General features: G+C 40.3%; 1 protein-coding gene across 1 annotated transcript in view; it reads right to left on the bottom strand.

Moving 5' to 3' along the window:
• The window catches only part of LOC144595762 (low-density lipoprotein receptor-related protein 1-like), a 1,259,652-nt gene that overhangs the window by 477,227 nt on the left and 760,201 nt on the right, over positions 1-22,224 (bottom strand). The window contains exons 19-20 of the mRNA XM_078403382.1: positions 14,100-14,180; positions 10,339-10,506 (exon numbers count right to left, since the gene is read on the bottom strand). Coding sequence (XP_078259508.1) covers positions 10,339-10,506; positions 14,100-14,180 — 249 coding nt within the window. The remainder of the gene's footprint in view (positions 1-10,338; positions 10,507-14,099; positions 14,181-22,224) is intronic.

The raw sequence follows: 22,224 nt of genomic DNA, 5'->3' as shown, positions 1-22,224 counted from the left end.
GGTTAGTACCCATGATGGCACAAGCAGCCGACCACTTTCTGCAGTCTCCTTTGTTCCTGGACATTTGAGTTACCAAACCAGGCTATGATGCAGCCATTCAGTGTGTTCTCTACTGTACACTTGCAGAAGTTCAATTCAGCAATATATCGAATCTCCCAAATCTTCTAAGGAAGTAGAGTCATAGAGTGATACAGTGTGGGAACAGGCCCTTCGGCCCAACTTGCCCACACCAGCCAACAATATCCCAGCAACACTAGTCCCACTTGCTTGCGCTTGGTCCATATCCCTCGAAACCTGTCCTATCCACATACCTGTCTAACTGTTTCTTAAATGATGGGATAGTCCCAGCCTCAACTACCTCCTCTGGCAGCTTGTTCCATACACCCACCACCCTTTGTGTGAAAAAGTTACTCCTCAGATTCCTATTAAATCCTTTCCCCTTCACCTTGAACCTATGTCCTCTGGTCCTTGAATCCCCTACTCTGGGCAACAGACTCTGTGTCTACCCGATCTATTCTTCTCATGATTTTGTACACCTTTATAAGATCACCCCTCATCCTCCTGCACTCCATGGAAGAGAGACCCAGCCCCTCTCTGTAGCTCACACCCTCTAGTCCTGACAAAATCCTCATAAATCTTTTCTGAACCCTTTCAAGCTTGACAATATCTTTCCTATAACATGGTGCCCAGAACTAAACACAATATTCTAAATATGGTCTCAACGTCTGTGACATGACCTGCCAACTGCTCTACTCAATACTCTAATGAAGGCCAAAGTGCCAAAAGCCTTTTTCACCACCTTATCCACCTGCAACTCGACGTTCAAGGAACCATGCACCTGTACTCCTCGATCCCTCTGCTCTCCAACACTACCCAGAGGCCTACCAGTTACTGTGTAGGTTCTGCCCTTGTTAGACATCCCAAAATGCAAACCTCACTTCTCTGTATTAAATTCCATCAACCATTCCTCCGCCCACCTGGCCAATCGATCCAGATCCTGCTGCAATCTTTGACAACCATCTTCACTATCTGCAAAACCACTCACTTTTGTATAATTTGCAAACTTGCTAATCTTGCTCTGTATGTTCTCATCCAAATCATTGATGTAGATGACAAACAGTAACGGGCCCAGCACCGAACCCTGAGACACACCACTAGTCACAGGTCTCCAGTCCAAGAAGCAACCTCCCACCATCACCCTCTGCTTCCTTCCATGGAGCCTATTTGCTATCCATTCAGCTATCTCTCCTTGGATCCCATGTGATCTAACCTTCTAGAGCAGCCTACCATTCGGAACCTTGTCGAATGCCTTACTGAAATCCATATACACAACATCTACAGATCTGCCCTCATCGACCTTTTTGTTCTTCAAAAAAATCAATCAGATTTGTGAGACACGACCTCCCATGTACAAAACCACGCTGACTATTCCCAATCACCCCTTGCCCAACCAAATGTCTATATAACCTATCCCTCAGAATACTCTCTAGTAACTTTCTAACTACAGATGTTAAGCTCACCGGCCTATAGTTCCCAGCATTTTCCCTGCAGTCCTTCTTGAAAAGAGGCACAACATTTGCCAACCTTCAGTCTACTGGCAGCTCTCCTGTATTGAAGGATGACTCGTAAATTTCAACCAGGACTCCCGCAATTTCCTCTCTTGTTTCCCCCAATGTCCTCAGATATATCTGATCAGGCCCTGGAAATTTGTCTACCTTCATACACAAGAGTACCTTCAGTACTTCTTCGACGGTAACACTGACTGCTCTCAAGACACTTCCATTGACAGCCCCTAGTTCCTCCGTCCTACTGTCTTTCTCCTCGGTAAATACAGAGGAGAAATACTCATTGAGGACCTTGCCCATCTCCTGTGGCTTCACAGAGAGATGACGGCTTTGAATCCTGAGAGGTCCCACTCTCTCTCTAGTTACCCTTTTCCCCCTTGTATTTATAAAATCTTTTGGAATTGTCCTTAATGCTACTCGCCAGAGCTATCTCCTGCCCCCCTTTTGCCCTTCTGATCTCCTTTTTTAGTTTACTCCTTAGCTCCCGAAACTCCTCCAGGGATGTACTTGATCCCAGCTGCTTATACCTGTTCCATGCATCCTTCTTGTTTTTGACCAACACCTCAATTTCCCTCGTCAGCCTAGCTTCCTTATGTTTTGCTGTTTTGCCCTTCACTCTAACAGGGACGTACATACCCTGAGCTTTTGTCAGTACACTTTTAAAAACAACCCACTTGGCCGTTCCTCCTTTCCCCTCAAATAACCTGCTCCAGTCAACAAGGAGCGAGAACTTCTCTTATACCCTCAAAGTTGGCCTTACCCCAGTTGAGCATTTTAACACGTGAACCCTCACCGTCCCTATCCATAACTATCTTAACCCCAATCGAGCTGTGGTCTGGTCCCAAAAGGCTCCTACACACACTGTTCATTAACTTGCCCTTCCCAATTTCCCAATACTAGATCCAGTGTTGCCCTCTCACATGTGGGGGCCTCTACATACTGCTTAAGAAAATTCTCCTGAACACTTTTGAGGAATTGCACCCCATTTAAACCCTTCACACAATGATTTTTTCCAGTCTATATTGGGAAAGTTAAAATCCCCAACTACAACAACCTTATTTGACCTGCAGCTGTCTTCAATCTCCTGGCATATTTGTTTTTCTAATTCCCATTAATTATTCGGGGGTCTGCACTACACCTCCAACAAGGTGATCATCCCTATTTGTTCCTCAGCTGGACCTATATAGCCTCACTGGACGAACCGTCCGTAATGTCACCTCTGATCACTGCTGTGACATCCTCCTTAATCAACAATGCAATCCCCCCCTGTGTAGGAAAATAACTGCAGATGCTGGTACAAATCGAAGGTATCACAAAATGCTGGAGTAACTCAGCAGGTCAGGCAGCATCTAGGAGAGAGGGAATGGGTGACGTTTCGGGTTGAGACCCTTCTTCTGTCTGAAGAAGGGTCTCGACCCGAAACGTCACCCATTCCCTCTCTCCTAGATGCTGCCTGACCTGCTGAGTTATTCCAGCATTTTGTGATGCAATCCCCCCTCCTCTTTTTCCCTCACCTCTGTCTCCTGAAGCTCCTGTACCCTGGAACATTAAGCAGCCAGTCCTGCCCCTCCCTTAACCAGGTTTCAGTCATGGCTACAACGTCCCATTCGCTTGTACCTATCCATGCCCTAAGCTCATCTGCCTTACCCATCAGGCGCCTTGCATTAAAATATGTACAGTTTAAACCAATCCTCCTTCCTCGTTCTCTGCCTTTCACCCACCTATTCTGTCCACTAACCTTTCCCACACCACCCTCCATACCAACTTTTGGCCTCTCACGTGGCTCTATCCTGTAAGAGATCCCACCCTCTTGCCAATCTTCTCCCAGAAGAGGTCCCAATGATCCAGAACTCTAAACCACTGCATCAACTCCTCAGCCACACATTCATTTTCCCTACCTTCCTGTTCTTATCTTCACTAGCACAAGGTACTGGAAGCAATCCTGAGATCACTACCCTGCAGGTCCTGCTTTTCAGTCTTCTACTCAATTCCGTAAACTTGTGTTGCAGAAACTCCTTCCTCTTCCTACCTATATCGTTCGTGCCAACATGCACAACAACCTCCGGCTGCTCCCCCGAAAGCATTGATGAGCTTTATTTATGATTACATCAATGTGTTGGCCCCAAGAAAAATCTTCGCCGATATGCATGGCCAGGAACTTAAAGCTGTGGATTTTCTCCACTGCCATCTTGTTGACAGGCACATGGATCTCAGCATTCCCTTCCTGAAACCAACAATTAGCTCCAAGGCCTTGCTCATGTTTTGAGCAAGATTATTGTTCAGGGTCTATTGAAGAGAAGATTGTTGTTTTAAAGCAGACTGATTAAGTAGCCATTCATAGAAACACAGAAAATGGGTGCAGGAGGAGGCCATTCGGCCCTTCGAGCCAGCACCGCTATTCATTGTGACCATGACTGATCATCCACAATCAACAACCTGCGCCTGCTCTTCTCCCCGTATCCCTTGATTCCACTAACCCCTAGAGCTCTATCTCACTCTCTCTTAAATTTACCCAGTGATTTGGCCTCTACTGCCCCCTGTGGCAGAGAATTCCATAAATTCACAACTCTCTTGGTGAAAAAGTTCCTTCTCACCCCAGTTTTAAATGACCTCCCCTTTATTCTAAGACTGTGGCCCCTGGTTCTGGACTTCCCAACATTGGGAATATTTTTCCTGCATCTAGCTTGTCCAGTCCTTTTATAATTTTATATGTCTATAAGATCCCCTCTCATCCTTCTAAACTCCAGTGAATACAACCCTAGTCTTTTCAATCTTTCCTCATATGACAGTCTCGCCATCCCAGGGATCAATCTCGTGAACCTATGCTGCACTGCCTCAATTACAAGGATGTCCTTCCTCAAATTAGGAGACCAAAACTGTACACAATACTCCAGATGTGGTCTTACCAGGGCACCTCATGAAGGATTTAAGTATTAATATTAATATATTTTCATCTAAATTAAACATATCTATATTAATTTATATTAAATATGCAGATGAAAAGCACACATTAATCAAAGTAAGCATACATTGACGTTAAGCTCTGATGTTAGGGATTTAAAAAGGAGCCTACCAGTGGTGGATTGGAAACAGTGGCTGGCAATAATGAACCAATTGAGGACATTTTGAAATAAGATAGGTGAGGCATAAATAAGGCAGACTTTTGTTTGAAAGGATTGGTCATGCATGACAAAGGAAATAACATTTCATTTAAAACACGATGACACATCTCAAAGCAGTATGCAAAGCAGTTAATAATGATGAAAATTATGCAAGTCACAGAAGAGATGTTGCAATTTTTTAAAGTCAAACCAGAAGAGGACCTACACAGTGAATGGTAGATACCTGGGGGGTGTTGTTGTTATAGTGCAGTGGGTTCCAGGAGTACAAGTACATAATTCCTGAAAATGGCATCATAGGTAGATAGTTCACAAGTCATGGGTGCAGAATTAGGTCATTTGGCCCATTCCAGTCTGCACCTCCATCCAATCATGGCTGATCTATCTTTCCCTCTTAACCCAATTCTTCTGCCTTCTCCATAACCTTTGACATTACTAATCAATAACCTGTTAATCTTCACTTTCAAAACACCTCGTGGCCTGCACAGCCATTTGTGGCAATGAATTTCATAGATTCAGCACCCTGCTTATCACCTTTCTAAAGCTATATCCTTTAATTCAGAGGTTGTGCCCTTTAGTCTTAAACTCTCCCACTTGTGGAAGCATTCTCTCCACATCCACTCAATCCACGTATTTCACTATTCGGGAAGTTTCAATGAGATCCCCCCCTCATCCTTCTAAATTCCAGTGTGTACAATAGACAATAGACAATACACAATAGGTGTAGGAGTAGGCCATTCGGCCCTTCCAGCCAACACCACCATTTAATGTGATCATGGCTGATCATTCTCAATCAGTACCCCATTCCTGCCTTCTCCCCATACCCCCTGACTCCGCTATCCTTAAGAGCGCTATCTAGCTCTCTCTAGAAAGCATTCAGAGAACTGGCCTCCACTGTCTTCTGAGGCAGAGAATTCCACAGATTTACAACTCTCTGATTGAAAAAGTTTTTCCTCATCTCTGTTCTAAATGGCCTACCCCTTATTCTTAAACTGTGGCCCCTGGTTCTGGACTCCCCCAACATTGGGAACATGTTTCCTTCCTCTAACGTGTCCAACCCCTTAATAATCTTATATGTACAGTTGCTCTGGTTTATTTTCACCCACATGTTTAGACCATACTGTTGTATCCTTATTGTTTTGATGTGGTTATGCTTTATTCTTAATTGTTAACTGTATGTTTGTGTTGTTATTTGTGAGCGGAGCACCAAGGCACATTCCTTGTATATGCACATACTTGGCCAATAAACTTATTCATTCATTCATTCATTCATTCATTCATTCATTCATTCATACAGGCCCAGAGCTGTCAAATGCTTTTCATACATTAGCTAAATCATCCCCAGGATCATTCACATTAACCACCAATGGCACATCCACCGAAGGCACATCCTTCCGCAAATACAGGGCCCCAAACTACTCACAATACTCCAAACATGGTCTAACCAGTATCTTATAAAGCCTCAGCATTACATCACTGCTTTTATATTCTAGTCCTCTCAAAATGAATCCTAACATTGCATTTGCCTTCCTGACTACCAATACAACCTGCAAATTAGCTTTTTGGAAATCCTGCACCATGGCCTGCGCCTTTATTCCTACAATCAAAGTGCATGCTGCACATTTTGCAACGCTGTATTCCATCTGTAATCTTTTTGCCTACTCTCCCAACTTGTCCAAATCCTTCTGCAGTCTCCGAGCTTCCTCGACACTATCTGCCCCTACACCTATCTTCGAATCATCTGCAAACTCTGCCACAAAGCCATCAATTCCATCATCCAAATCATCAATGTACAATGTGAAGAGTAGCAGATCCAACATCGCCTTGCAGAACACCACTAGACACTGGCAGACAACCAGAAAATGCACCCTTTATTCCCACTCTTTGGCTTCTGCCATTCAGCCAACCTTCTATCCATGTCAATATCTTCCCTCTAATGCCATGGGCTCTCATTTTGTTTATCAGCCTTGCATGTGGCACCTTATAGGTTGGTTAGTAAGTTTGCAGACAACATAAGCAATTGGTGGAAATGCAGCAATGAAAAAGGCAGTATCCTTTGACAAATTGAACTTTGAATTGAGGAAGTATTCAATAATCAAGAAGATTCACTGTAGATTCTTTGGGCAAAATTATATCTAATTCATGTATTTTTGGATAGGTAGGAGGGAAACATGAACAAGAGAATGTGATAGAAGTAGTATGCACAGATTTCTAAAAGGCATTTAACAAAGGACCGTGCAAAAGTTTTGTGATGAAGACAATAGCCCAATTATCATTTGGAACTGTGGAAAGGATATAAAAATAGCTCAACATCCAGGCAACATAAGGCGAGGTAATTGTTTTTGTAGACGTTTAACTCAAACAGTGGTGTCTGTCTAAGTTTAGTTCTGAGTCCCTCAATTTTCATAATAATTCAGCGCATCAATAATAACAGCCATGTCAGTAACACCTACATTAGATAAACAAATAAAAATAAAACGTGCAGTTGATGTTATATCAGATGACAAATTTTGATGATGATATCCTTATGCAAGAACAGAAATTACATAGGTTGTTCCTCATGAGGTTCAGATAGAATTGATTAGGGCATTTGGCTGAAAGCATTTATCTTTCTGCTTTTCCTCTTTCGGCATCTAATCTTGCACTTTGTATATCCTCTGATATATTCTCCCAATCATCATGATACTTGAAAAGAAGTCTATTAATATATCCAATCTGGCAACAACAGAACTCTGTGACACTTTGATTTCATCAAGAGGGCCTTCAATTTCTGCTGCTTTGCTCCTTGAAAAGTCCTACAGCTTGAAACAATCAGAGCAAGTCCCAGATACAGGTCGTGTTACAAAGAAGAAAATCAATTAATCTGTATCTGATGAATAAACCCTATAATTAAAATTGGTGTGTTGGTCAAGGCCGTTTGTGATTAAGAAGTAGAGTTGAGCTCCAAAAAGGCATAAATAAATAAAATCTATAATTTATGAGATCATGATCATCTATTCAGCACACTTCTCATGGGCATCCAATGTATACAAGTTAATGTCATCATTAAAGGGTTGACCCATGCAATAAATAAACATGTGTGTTATTTAGGAGCCCAAGGAGTTCTGTTGAACCCCCCCAAAAATATCAGAGCACTGAACTAAATGTTACTCCTGATATGTCTAACATTATTTGAAAGATCAGAATGAAATTAGACTTTGGTGAATGTGTTTTTGAAATTTTAGAAGAGACTAGATCAAGTAGACCCATTGGGCCCAAACCTCTCCTGCATTGGTTCAGCACTCTCCCCTCCCCCACTCCGCCCCTTCCCTTCCTTCCCCCCACTCACCCACTCCACCCCCACTCAACTCCCTTATCTCCCCCTGCTCCCCCGCCCACTGCATCCCTCCTCAATCCACCTTATCCCGCTCCTCCCCTCCCTCCACTCACCTACTCCATCCCCCTTCAACCCCCTCTCTCCTCACCCCCTCCACCCACTCACCCAACTCCATTTCCCCTCAACCCCCCTTATCATCACCCATTCCTTCTCTCCAGGGATGCTGCCTATCCTGCTGAGTTACTCCAGCTTTTTGTGTCTATCTTCACTCATGCATGAGCCTGCCTAAAATTAATTTCACTTTCGTACCTCCTTTATTAGTCTTCCAGTCAATGGAATCAAGAAAATGAAGTACTATTCTAAAATATTCCATAGACCATGTTACTATTGCCTGTAACAGAAACCATCTGTTTTTAATTTTCATTGATTTGAAAGGAAAAGAAAATCAAGTGTTTTTTAAAGTGGATGACTAATCTGGGACGTCAATCTTTTACAAAGGTATCAAACTTAAAATCTGTTTTTAAATTCCCAAGGCAGAGCTCTAATGCTGCTGGAAGGAAACAAACCCAATTTATATAAAAGTAGGAACAATTAATTAAAGTTTTTAAAATGCTTTATACTTGTCACTGCCAAAGTAAAAGGAAATTGTGACATTAAAAGAGATAATGTGTGCTGAGAGCTGATATTATTATAAAGCAATCATCCATGTCCGTACACATGATACTAAAAGATATAGTATATTATATATGGAATACCAATCTACTTAGGTCATGAACAATGTCATGTTATTGTTGAGAATCTGACCAATCTGAAATCTGGGGGCAGCATGGTGGAGCAGCATTTGAGTTGCTGGCTTACCGTGCCAGAGACCCGGGTTCGATCCTGAATATGGGTGCTGTCTGTGTGGAGTTTGTACATTCTCTCCGTGACCACGTGGGTTTTCCCCGGGTGCTCAGGTTCCCTCCCAAAGACATACAGGTTCGTAGGTTAATTTGGCTTCAGTAAAAATTGTAAATTGTCAATTTACAGGGTGTAATTTACAGGGATTGCTAGTCAGGACGGACTCGGTGAGCCGAAGGGCCTGTTTCCGCACTGTATCTCTGAACTAAACTAAATTTCTTGTTGCTTTTGAACAGAATATCTCCCTCATTTTTAACACATGGGGAGAATTGAAAATTAGTTTGTGTCTGAAAAATGTTAGTTCAATTGCAAGTTCAGCATTCCTAAGTTACTTATATGTTCATTTATTGGTTACAATTGAAAATTTAAAGGCATATATTTGGCTTATTTATTTTGCTGAATCACTGAATTTTACCATTGGCATTGGCATGCGTTCATCATATTAATGTTGAAATTATTAACATTTTGAGATGTTGCATTATGTACATTTGTGATGACAACATATATATGCAGTATTATGGAGGTTGTACTGGATACGGCAAAAGAGGTCATAAAATGCAATTTTTTCATGGAACAAATCGTTTGAATTTTCCAGCATTTAACCCAAACCAGAGGAATATATCAAATTTAGTTTAGTTTAGAGTTGCAGCACAGAAACAGGCCTTTCGGCCCACCAAGTCCGCGCCGAACAGCGATCCACGCACGCTAACATTATCCAACACACACTGGGGACAATTTAACCAAGCCAATTAGCCCACAAACCTGTACATCTTTGGAGTGTGGGAGGAAACCAGAGCACCCGGAGAAAACCCATGCAGGTCAGGGAGAGAATGTGCAAACGCCATAGACAGTTTAATGATGTATTGAAAATATATATATTTGGTACACTTAGGAGCTCGTGTGTTACAATGTTCATTTCTACTCTTATTTGATATTTTGAAATTAAATTCGAAGTTAAATAGGCAGGTTTACATCTGTGTTCTTTATTAATGCCCTGGGCATTTTTTTAGGCTGAGATCCAGTCCCCTGTCAGTCTATGGAATTAATCAAATGCTGGAGATGATTCTCTATTTCATTGTGACAATATCTTTTATGACAAAGCCTGTATTGGTGCTACAGGATTATATATTTGCAGAGATTGAGCGGAAACGTGTTTAAAGGAGGAAAATCTGGCAGAAATATTATGATGCTCCACAAAATATCTTGCAGACTAGCTAGTTACATAAGTTTTTATAAAATTCTGTTTGTGTTGCTCTTGTTTAAAACACTTTTCTTCTCCTCTCCTTGCCAGTGCATCTAAAATGAATGTAGTTCAGCCACTTAAGAGAGGAAGTACATGACTGCATATGTATGGCAGTGAATATTTTTGCATATTTCTGTCTTTCCCTAGATATTGCAGCTTTTGAAATATACAAACCTCACCACTCAGAGCACAGACCTGGTTCAGTACAGTTAGCATTGGTTTCATCACTGAAGTCACCACAGTCATTATCTCCATCGCAGATCCAGTGCTCAGGAATACAACGACCATTGGTACATTTGAACTGCATGTCAGAACAAGAAGGGGAGCAGCCCACCTCGTCACTACCATCCCCACAGTCATCGTCTGCAACAAATACAAAAGGATAAACTCACTTAACACATACTTTATAAAGAGTTTTCAACAAAAAATATTATCAGTTTCACAGGTATCCATCCCAGGCTTGTCCAAATTAAACATACATTATGAGTGGTGTGTCAGTAACCTATTTGATTTTAAATTATATCACAACATACTCCGATCCTGTTCCAGTACTTCCCTGGCATCAACAAACAATGAATGAATGAAAGAATACTTAATTGTCACATGTGACAAGTCACAGTGAAATTCTTTGCTTGCATACCCAGGGTATGCAAATATCCTGGGTATGCAAATATTCGCCACATAAGAGAGCTGGCAAAGTTACAAAGTATACACTGTATCCGTGCCAGGTTCCCCTTTTTTCTCCCCTCCCCCCATCCCCCTCATGGCGGCCCCCCATGCTGGGTCCTCCATTGTTCTTCCCCCTTCCTCACGGCGGCCCCCCCACACTGGGTTCTCCATTGTTCTTCCCCCTCTCTCACGGCGGTCCTCCCATGCCAGGTCCCAAGCACACTATTATCAGTACTTTTTTACCATCCAAGGTCATTGATTCAATTTTTAACATTTCATTGGGCATTAAAAGCGTGATCCATTAACTTAGCTGATGTTCAAATGAGGTTCAAAAGCGTTGCGGACTGCTTTTCACCACCATCTTTAATATTATAAATCATTGGGGAATTGATAATAACTCCAAGTAAAATCTAAGCGATTCAAGTTTCTTTCAGTATTGATCATTTTATTTTTAAGTGATCAATTTGTTTTGGATCAAGAGCAAGAAAGGCAGCAGCTAGCAGAATAAAGCTGCAGGATAAATTCCATTCACAGCTGCAATCAGATTAAAAAATATAAATTAAATCCTTTTATTAGTCACATTTCTGTAGATTTTTGAAAAAGCAAGGGGGAAATCCAAAACAGCCAGAGATGATAGAGCGGGTGATTATTTAAGTCTGACGAGAAAGAAAGTTTGGCTCAATGCTGATAGGAATACAATTTCATGATGCGAAGTATAGTTCTGTGGATCTAACTGAGGTTTATAATGAAAGTGCTACAAAGGTATTAGTGATGTGAATACCAACAATCCTAAATGCTGCAATGCTAAACCAACAATACGAAAGAGAAAACAAAACTGGAAAGCAGTGAAGGAAACTGAAAGAGACAAGGACAATGAAAATCAGCCAGGCAGAGCAAGGGCGCCCAAACAATGGGATCCAGGTAAGAAAGCAGTGGTAATAAGATACATAGGGTATAGTACAACAATGTTAAGATGTCGAAGATAGGCAGAAAAAGCTGGAGTAACTCAGCGGTATAGGCAGCATCTCTGGAGAGATGGAATGGGTGACGTTTCGGTTCGAGTCTGAAGAAGGGTCTCGACCTGAAACGTCACCCATTCCTTCTCTCCAGAGATGCTGCCTGTCCCGCTGAGTTACTCCAGCCTTTTGTGTCTATCTTCGGTTTAAACCAGCATCTGTAGTTCCTTCCTACACAATGTTAAGATGTCTAAAGCTGTCAAAAAGACAAACCTTAGCATTTCTAACAAAGTAGCTATTCAGTATCATCCACTTTTTGGCAAAAAGGAAAATGTAGGTGGGATGGCATTGCCAGGAAAAAATCCAAAGGGAAGAGTATAGAATCAATCTGCATGGATGTAAAAAATACCAGAGGGGATATTGGTGATAGCTGTCCGGATGCCTCCAAAAAAATAGCTCCTATGTAAGGGACAGCTTGACACAGGAAATTAGAAATGTATTTTTAAAATGTACAACAATAACAATGGTAACTTTGATCTACACATAGACTGGCCAAAACAAATTTGAGACTATAGGGAGAACCGGAGATCGAGCACACTGGCCTGAGATGCTCCTGTGGTTGAAGATCATCAAGGGAGAATTGTTGTTTTCAATTCGTAATGATTTTGGTCTGCTGACGATGAAGGCAAGGATCCAATTGTATAGGGATGAGCAAAGACCCAGTTCCCTGAGTTTGATGATGTAAACATCAGGAGACAATGGCATTGACCCGCAAGCTTACTCAATAAATGTACATGTTCTTATTGTCTATGTGGTCCAGTGCAGACTGGAGAGCCAGTGGGATCTCATCGGATACAATTGTTACCAACTTCATAAGGAAATGTGTGGAGGAGTGTGTTTGAAGCCTGAATGAACAAGGAGGTCTGCAAACTACTGAGGACCAGATCTCGGGCATTCAAGTCTGGCAATGTAAGGTCATGCAAGAAGTCCAGGCACAATCTTGGTTATGCCAAGGGAAGTGACAATTTTGGACTAAACTGGAGGATCAAACAGATGTTCGGCAGCTTTGGCTGTGCAATGTTCAGAATGTTATTCCACTATATTGAAGAGCCCTGGTGAAATGGATGATTAATAATCTTGTTGTATGGAGTTATTTTTGGAAAGAGTGACCATAAAAAGGAAAAATACTTATTTAAAATGGAAAGTAAAGCAGTTCAAACCAGAACTATGGTCCCCAATTTAAAGAAAGGAAACTATGAATGTATGAGAAGTGATTTGGCGATGATCGATCAATAACTTCATTGAGAATGTGACTATGGACAGGCAATGGCTAACATTAAAGGAGGAAATGCAGAAGCTGCAATAGTTACACATTCTGTTCTGGAGCAAAGACACAGAAAGAAAAGTAACCTAACCAAATTTCAGTTCCGAATGGATATAAAAAAAACTTGCCAGAAAGTAGCAGGCCAAACAAATGGGAGCATTTTGCAATGTCATTAATCTCATTAAGTTTGAAATAGTGCAGGAAAGAATCGCCAAAATATTACCAGGACATGCAGGCTTGAGTTGTAGTAAGAGGTTGGATGGGGCTGGGACTTTTTTCTTTGGCGTGATAAGATAAAATAAAGAGAATGGGATTTTTTTAAAATATCAATTGCTTCTCCTTCCATTTATGTTACATTAGGACCAACATGAATCTCAAGACAATCCATCCATCTTTAATCCACATCCTTTGATACCTCAAACTCTATAAAATCTATAAATCTCAGTTTTGAAAATTTGCGTTGAATTGGGGTTTGTGAATTTCTAAAAGAGAGAATTATCAGTTCTCTTCAGAATGATCAGTTTTCATTCATAATGATCAGAATTCACTCCAAAATGGTTTTGTTTTAAATTTGCACTAATGTCCCTCACTATTGATTTTCCCATCAGAAGAAATGGTTTCTCTTTATGTACTCAATGCAATATTTTCTATCATGTTAAATCCACACACCATCATCAAATTTCAAGTGAAAGCCAGCCAACTGCAGGGAATCTGTTCTTATAATGTATCACCTGATCAAGTTGTGGCAAAATTGTACTGTTACCCATTTCACAATTCATGTAACCTTGGATAAAATGTAAATGTGTGATTGTACAACATTTCCTCTATCACTCTTGATTTATTTTTATGTATGTTGAATTATGTTAAGTAACAGTTCTTACATGCCAAAAATATGTACACATAAATCTACTCTTTAAGAGAAAGATATGATGCATTGAAAATCTTTGTTTTTCAATCTATCATTCAATGAAACAAGTGAAAAATCATTGGTAATGCCTTCTTGTTACCTGAGTCACATCGCCATTTCACAGTTATGCATCTTCCATTATTACAAGTGAACTGTATTAGGGGAGTGCAGGTAGGAAATGCTATTAGAGACAGAAAACAATAAAATTAGATTGAAAACCATATGAATAGTTTCTCAAAATAGCTATTAATTTCTTTCACTTCTTGTTTTCGCTTTTTAAACAACTCATTTCAAGTAATTTCTTTACACAACCACTTTTTCAAGCATAACATGGCAAGCCTCAAAAATAAATTGCTGTAGAATGTGAAAATTACGTTTTTTTTTGTTTAAGAAGCAAAGATATTTGAAACTGAGTTCACTGAAATGCCTTTGGCTCTGGTTGACCTGAAATGTTTACAACCTAAATGTCACATTTTTCTTCTGACGCAATATAAACAGACCAACTTTCCTTTGAGCAAAAACTGCCACCATTTAAATGCTCTTTCCAGAAAATGGTTGACATATCCTGGAAAAAAACAAACTTGCATTTGCATCATATCCTCAGTCTGCTCCCACTCTTTTTAACAGTCATCCATTTTTTGTTTGAACCACAGTCACTTATTATGTAAGCAGATGTGATGACCTATTTATCCATTGCAAAGTTGCAGAAAAAGAAAAGTAATCTTTTAATTTCAGTCATGTTGGTTGAGATCTAGATGCCAAGTAGGACAAGTCATTGTTTTTCTTATTATGCAATTGGGTCCTTTTTTAAAAATCAACAATCGCATTCAGTGAGATAGACTAAAGCAATTCCAGAAGACCCTCAAAATTCCTGCCTAATATGGAATGTTTAAATCCCGCTGATATAGTCCGACAGGGACAGGGTTTAAATGAAAGTGTCTCGATCAATGTAATTGATCATAGGATTGGGAATGCTACTGTTATCAATTAAAAAGTATCAAGGATAAAATGATCTCTAGCCATTTTACAGTGGCCAATTATTGCAAATTTCAGGCCAGCATTACCTTACGATTACCCTGCTAATGTAATTTAACTGTTGCTTGCCATCATATTATCTAATAAGTTGGAAAGCTAATCTGACATTATTTTTGATTAGCTGACCAGAGTTTAATTCTGTTCAGCACCCCTTATATTTTATTTTATTTTGATTATTCAAATATAAATCCCGAACAAAGCATAGTTTGTACAAAGAATATCACTCCTCATCATGGGTGTGTTCAGAGCTAACATAGCCCTTCACAACCCATTAAGGCCACTGTAAAATCATGCCAGAACTGTACCACCACGATCATACAAGGTGGACAGCAATCTAAATAGAAGCTTTGTCTTTATGCAACATTAAATGTATTTTAAGAAATATTTGTTACAAAGAGTGGAATTCCTTATATATGGATTCCTCAATAACATAGAGTTTTCTTTTTATGTGATAATCAAAGTGTCTGCTTGTGGCTTCATTAGGAAAGATTTCTGACCTATCAAAATCTTCAAATTATATACAAATATATATTTACCATTCTTCTTGATATAATGAGCAGAGGAATTCTTTTCCCAGGATAATGCATTGTTTAGATGCTCAAAAGGCATTTCCCCTCATGAGATAAGCTTAAACTAGCTTTAGAAAACTAAAGGTCACCCATTTAAGATGGAGATGAAGAGAAATTCATTCTCCTAGAAAATAATGAAACTTTGGAATCTGAGATACTTATGAATGACAGAGACTAGGTTTGTTTCTGTAAAAAAAAAAGATTCAAGGCTGAATTAGACAGGCTTTTGGACCAAAGGGGAGTTAAATGCCATGGTGACTGCACAAGAAAGTGGAGTTGATATCAAGCTCAGATCAGTCATGATGTTATTGACTGTAAGAGCAGGCTTGTGGGAACATGTTACCTACCCCTGCTATTTTTTCTTATTCTTGGATTGAAATGATTTGAAAGATACTGTATGGAAACAGGCCCTTTGGTCCACTGACCATCAATCACCCATTCACATTAGTTCTATGTTCTCGCACTTTTGCATCCACTCCTTACATGCTCTCGGCAATTTTACAGAGGCCAATTAACCTACGAACCCCCATGTCCTGGAATAGAGGAAACAGGAGCACTCGGAGGAAACCAACATTGTCATAGGGAATAGCAACAAAGAAACAAAGAACTGCAGATCCTGGTTTAGACCAAAGGTAGACACAAAATGCTGGAATAACTTAGCAGGTCAGGCAGCATCTGTGGAGAAAAATGGATAGGGAGGGATGTTTTGGTTCAGAACTCTTCTTCACTCGGTCATAAGGAGAACTTGCAATCTCCACACAGATCGCACCTGAGGTAAGGATCGAACTTGGGTTTCTGGCCCTGAGTGACACCAGCTTTACTAGTTGTGCCACTGTGTCGTGACTTCTTGAAACATAAGAAACAAATAATTGTCACCTTGGTCAGCACAAACTCAATGGGTTGAATGCCCTCCTCCTATGCTATAGTAAATCTTAACTTCGAACACTCCGGCTAATTAACCTGCCTGTAAACATTCACATCCATTGGGAAATATGAGATATAAAGTGTGGAAGGTAAAATCATATTAATAAAAAGAGTGTTGATTTTGCTGAGGCAGATGGTCAAGTTATTAACCGAACTTAAGGCCTTCAAAAACACAGATGCTCAGCTTACTATCAAAATAATCAGCTTGAATGCTAATGATATGCTGTGTGAGATTTGGGCTATTTTTCCCCAAACATTCACAGTTTGATATGCAATAGCAGCTGATAGTTCAAATTGGAAATGGGACAATCAACATGTATCAATTAAAAGTTGGCAAGAAGAACTCATTAGCAACCATAACTGTCCATGCTTTGGATGACTGCTAGTCAATTCTGCTCATTACCTTCATCCAAAAATAAAATTGACGTAAAGCAAATACATCAAAAACCTCCGTGCAATCATCTGATAATGCTATTTCAGATCTACAAGGTGTCTCTATCCACCATCTGCAAGATAAATTCATTCGACAAATCTATTTTTAAGTCCCGAAAGCATAATAGGTTAACAGACCTAGCCAAAGCTATAATAAGACAATTAGAGAACAGCAGCTTGAATTAAAGGTGGATTCTTCATTTCCTGAATAATTTATTCTGACAGACATGCAGGGGAAATTGAGAATGCATTAGATCAGGATTGGATTCACAGGAACCAAATTGACAGTCAAACTGAAAAGATTAATGGCCAATAGAATTGCATTTGCCTTTAGATGGACATATCCTTCCCCATTTAATTTAAGGGACAATTTATGCCAAAAGTTCCGGCAGTTTAAGATGAGTGAAGAGCAAGTCCCAACCTAACCATTCAAATTGAAGAATCATTCAATGGTCAAGTGCAAGCCAAAAATAAAAAAGTGTTAAAAAGTATATCATGACATTTCGAGTCAATAGACAATCGACAATAGACAATAGGTGCAGGAGTAGGCCATTTGGCCCTTCGAGCCAGCACCACCATTCAATGTGATCATGGCTGATCATTCTCAATCAGTACCCCATTCCTGCCTTCTCCCCATACCCCCTGACTCCGCCATCCTTAAGAGCTCTATCTAGCTCTCTTTTGAATGCATTCAGAGAATTGGCCTCCACTGAGAATTCCGCAGATTTACAACTCTCTGACTGAAAAAGTTTTTCCTCATCTCCGTTCTAAATGGCCTACCCCTTATTCTTAAACTGTGGCCCCTGGTTCTGGACTCCTGCCTCCAACGTGTCCAACCCCTTAATAATCTTATATGTTTCAATAAGATCCCCTCTCATCCTTCCAAATTCCAATGTATACAAGCCTAGTCACTCCAGTCCAGTAATGAAATTTGAGAAACCTCAATCCTATATCTTGAGTTTTCAGTAAGGACAGGTTTGGAGAGATATGGACTAAACTCAGGCAGGTGGGACTAGTGTAGCTGGGACATGTTAGCCAGTGTGGGCAAGTTGGACCAAAGGGCCCGTTTCCACACTCTATCAATCTATGACAGCTTCTGGCAGCTTCATGTTCGTGAGTTGAAGTAAGGATCTGGTGGTATGTGAGAGGAAATATCGTAATGTTGCAGTGGCTAAGTTGCTGGACTTGAAATCCAGAGGCCTGCAGCAAAAATCTAAAGATCTTACCTCAATTCTCAGTAAATTCAGATCATACACTGGAATTTGTAAAGCCAACTTGTGACTAATAATCATGACCATAAAAGTTGTGATAATGGATCACCATTGAAAGCCTTTCTGGTTCCTAATGTTATTCAGAAGAGAAAAGCTACCAACTTCACCTAATCTGGTCTCCTTGTGATTCCAGACCCACAATATGGTCAAGTCTTAAAACGTGTAACAAACCACTCTGTTCAGAGATAATTTGAGATGAACAATAAATATTGGTGTTGCTGAGATCTTGGGGAAAGAATAAATTACAAAAATAAAATCTCCTTTGTTTGTGCAACTCTCACGACCTCAACCCTTCATCTCCAGCATGCACTTTCAATTAGAGGGTTTGGGAGTCCTCAGCTTATAGCAGTTTGTTTTTTCATTCATGAGATAGAGTCTTCTATAATGAAAGCAAAAATAATATCCCATTAGGAAGCAAAGATGCAATCGACAACGAGGTTTTGACTGACTACTGGGTTTTTCAAATACCAATTTGTTGCTGACTCTGAAAGACATTCAAAGCTTCACAAGCAACTCTATCATCTAAATTGCTCCGGGACCCAAATAATGCTTCAGGGTTTATCTCCTTCTGCACAAAGATAGTTCCTCTAGGTCTGCCTTGCATTACCAGACCATAACATGATTATTCTCATTTATTTTTCTGAAATGTTTTTTTTTTGCTGTTTGGTTAATATCATCAATGTAACAATTTAAATCGCAAGAGAACAATAAATCCCACTTATGTTAACCATCTCTAAAATAATTAAGTAACATGAAATCTACTTTGAAAGGTCACAGCCAAGGTTTTATAAAGGCAGACATAAATCACAACTGCTGGAACAAATTCATTCCTTTTTCTATTACTTGATGCCATCTGTGGCGATTCTTATTCATCATATAACATTGAAATATAACACCTGAAATAGGATTAATAATGTGTTTACAATCTATTGAACAAGTAAAAATGAGCAATTGAAATTCTTTGTGGTGATACTTTGTTTGGTTGAGGCAGTTAATTTTTTTAATTTTTATCTCTGTGTCAGAAAATGCAATAAGCAAGGAGAGCTAAAAATATATAGCCTAAATGCAGAAACATATATTGCTGCTTAAGTTAGGAAGGAGCTTGTGGCTTTATAAGGAATTTGGTTTGGAACACAAGAGTTCACAGGCAACTACTGTAGAAGCACTGTTGCAAAAATGCGTGGTAAAATAGGAAAATGCAAACTACTTATTGCAATTGTTCCCTGGAAATATATCCTTGATCATTTATGTCAAGGGCCCTTTAAAGTGACTGCAGTATGTTGTATCCTGCTCTCAATATTCAACCATTCTGAATTAATTTTGGAGACAGAATACAATGCAGATGTCACTATGAAAGACAGTTGGCTAAACTTGAAATTCAAGGCAAGTTCAATGTAAAATTTAAAAATATTTCAATTTTGTAAGCTCCCGTCTGTTTGTTTCCTCATAGAATACTTACCCGATGTGCACAATGGGCTCATGCTCATGTTAAACCACATATGCAGTAATTTTTTTTTTTTAATTCAACCTCAGTTGATTTTCTATTTCAATGGAAAACAATGATATTGAGTGCCAAAAAAATAATGAAGGGTTGGGATGCAGAAAACGACAAGGAGAAAAAAGTCTGTGATACATCAAGAGATACACCAATGGGAATTGATGTATGACTGGAAACAATGCGATTTGTTGAAAAAAACCAGAAATGCCTCCAAATGTTTAAATAATATATAATTATGAAATCACAGATGATTTATTATTAAAACAAATATATTTTCTTTCACACATCAGTACCTCCAAGGCATCAAAGTAAGCCAATTTGACATGTACATTATTGTGAGCTCAAGAAATAGGACAAAGCTTTTCAAATCTAAAGGCTCAGGATTCCTGAATGTAATGAAAGTCTTGGCTCTGGAGTAAAACAGAGGCACAAGAGACTGCCGATGTTGGAATCGGGAGCAACAAAAAGCGAGCATCTGGAAAACTCAGTGGGTCAGGCGACATCTGTGGAGGAAACTGGGCAGTCAGGATTTTGGATGCGACCCTTGATCTGGACTGCAAAAGTGTAGAGAGGACGTAGCTCGTATAAAGAGATGGGGAGAGGGGTGGAGCAAGAGCTAACAAGTGATAAATGGATAGAGGTCAGGAGGGATTGATCGGCAGATAAGAGTTGGTAAGAGAGAGGAAAGAGTAGGAATAGAAGCTCAGTGGCAAAAGATGCAATTGGGCGGCACGGTGGTGCAAAGGTCAAGCTGCCGCCTTACAGTGCCAGATATCTGGGTTCAATCCTGACTACAGGTGCTGTCTGTACATATGTTTTAATTCTCTCTGTGACTGTGTGGGTTAACACCAGGTGAGCCAGTTTCTTCCCTCACTCCAAAGATGTACAGGTTTGTAGGTTGATTGGTTTCGGTAAAATTGTAAATTGTCCCTTGTGTGTAGGATAGTGTTAATGTACAGGGTGATTGCTGGTTGGCTGAAGGACCTTTTTTCACACTGTATCTCTAAAGTCTAAAAGTAGAGTAACGTGACAAACAAAAGGCTTCAGATTCTGGAATCTGATAAGTAAGGTGGTACCCATGTTGTACCCATCTTCCATCATCCCTCTTTATTTGGTTCAACACTTCTCCTTCCTTTCCTATCAGATTCCAGACTTAGCAACATTTTATTCCTGATCTATCACCTTTTAGCCTCTGTCACGATCTCCACTCTTCCCTCCTACACTTGACTTTTATCTATCACTCAACCCTTCCATACCCGAATCCACATATTGCTTGCCAGCTCTTGTTCCATCCATCTGCCCCATCTCTTTATACTGGTTACTTTTCCTCTGCCCTTTCAGTCCAGATAAAGGGTCTTGGCCTGAAATCTTGACAGTCCATTTCCCTACACAAGTGTTGCCTGACCAATTCAGTCCCTCCAGCAGCTCCCACATTTTTAGCTCCTTGATTCTGCAGAAGTTGTTTTGAGTTAAAAGGCCTCCTTACATCAAATTGGTTTTAGACTGCTGGGAGCTCTCTAGGACTTCCTGTTAGACTGCTGTTTGGGGGCATGACAGGGGCTACAAGACCTGAATGAAGCAAGGCAAATCAGTGTGTGGTCATGGAGATATTGCCAATGATCAGGCAAAACAAACACAGGCACAGGTTGGTAGGGATAGGAAAGGATGATGAAGGCTGCTTAATAAGTAGGAAGCTTGTGAGATTGAGGTGGCACATCAATATAAACATAGCACAAAAAGTAAGGAAATTTGTGTTTGGTAGATTATTTCTTTGTTGTAACAATGCTTCTTGGCAATAAATCTTATACCGTTGGAAAGCCTGTTTATTTCCCTTTTAAATGGTGCCACATTTGTAAGGAACATGCATTTGTGGGATGAGCAGCAGAGCTGAGTATATGGGTTGCGCCCATGAAAAATGTGCCAAATCTTCTCTGCCAATGCCAAACAGCTTATTCTGCCATTGACTCTTGTTCGGTGTTGTTTGGTGGATTGGATGATTGAAGTCTGAAGAAACAAGACATATTGGCAATTTAACAATTTATTCATTTAATAAACAGGAGCCTCAGTAGCGTGTGGAAGAACCATACACAGCCACAACAGCCTGGCACCTCCTCCTCATGCTGGTCACCAGCCTGGTCACACACTGTTGTGGTATGGCATTCCATTCTTCAACCAGCATTTGTCGCAAGTCAGCCAACGTGGTTGTGTTGGTCACTCTGGCACGAACAGCACGCCCAAGCTGAACCCACAAGTGTTCAATGCGGTTGAGGTCAGGACTGCTGGCAGGCCATTCCATCCTCTCCACTCCCAAATTCTGGAGGTAGTCTCTGAGAAATCCTGCTCTGGGGGCGAGCATTGTCATCTTGGAGGATAGAGTTCGGTCCCAGACTGTGGAGATATGGGATTGCCACTGGTTGCAGAATCTCATCTCGATATCTCTCTGCATTGAGATTGCCTCCAATGATGACAAGCCTCATTTTTCCAGTGAGGGAGATG

Source organism: Rhinoraja longicauda, chromosome 8 (assembly GCF_053455715.1).
Source record: "Rhinoraja longicauda isolate Sanriku21f chromosome 8, sRhiLon1.1, whole genome shotgun sequence".
Lineage (NCBI taxonomy): Eukaryota > Metazoa > Chordata > Chondrichthyes > Rajiformes > Arhynchobatidae > Rhinoraja > Rhinoraja longicauda.
The sequence above is the reverse complement of the archived record's forward strand: the minus strand, read 5'-3'. Positions and strand labels throughout refer to the sequence as shown.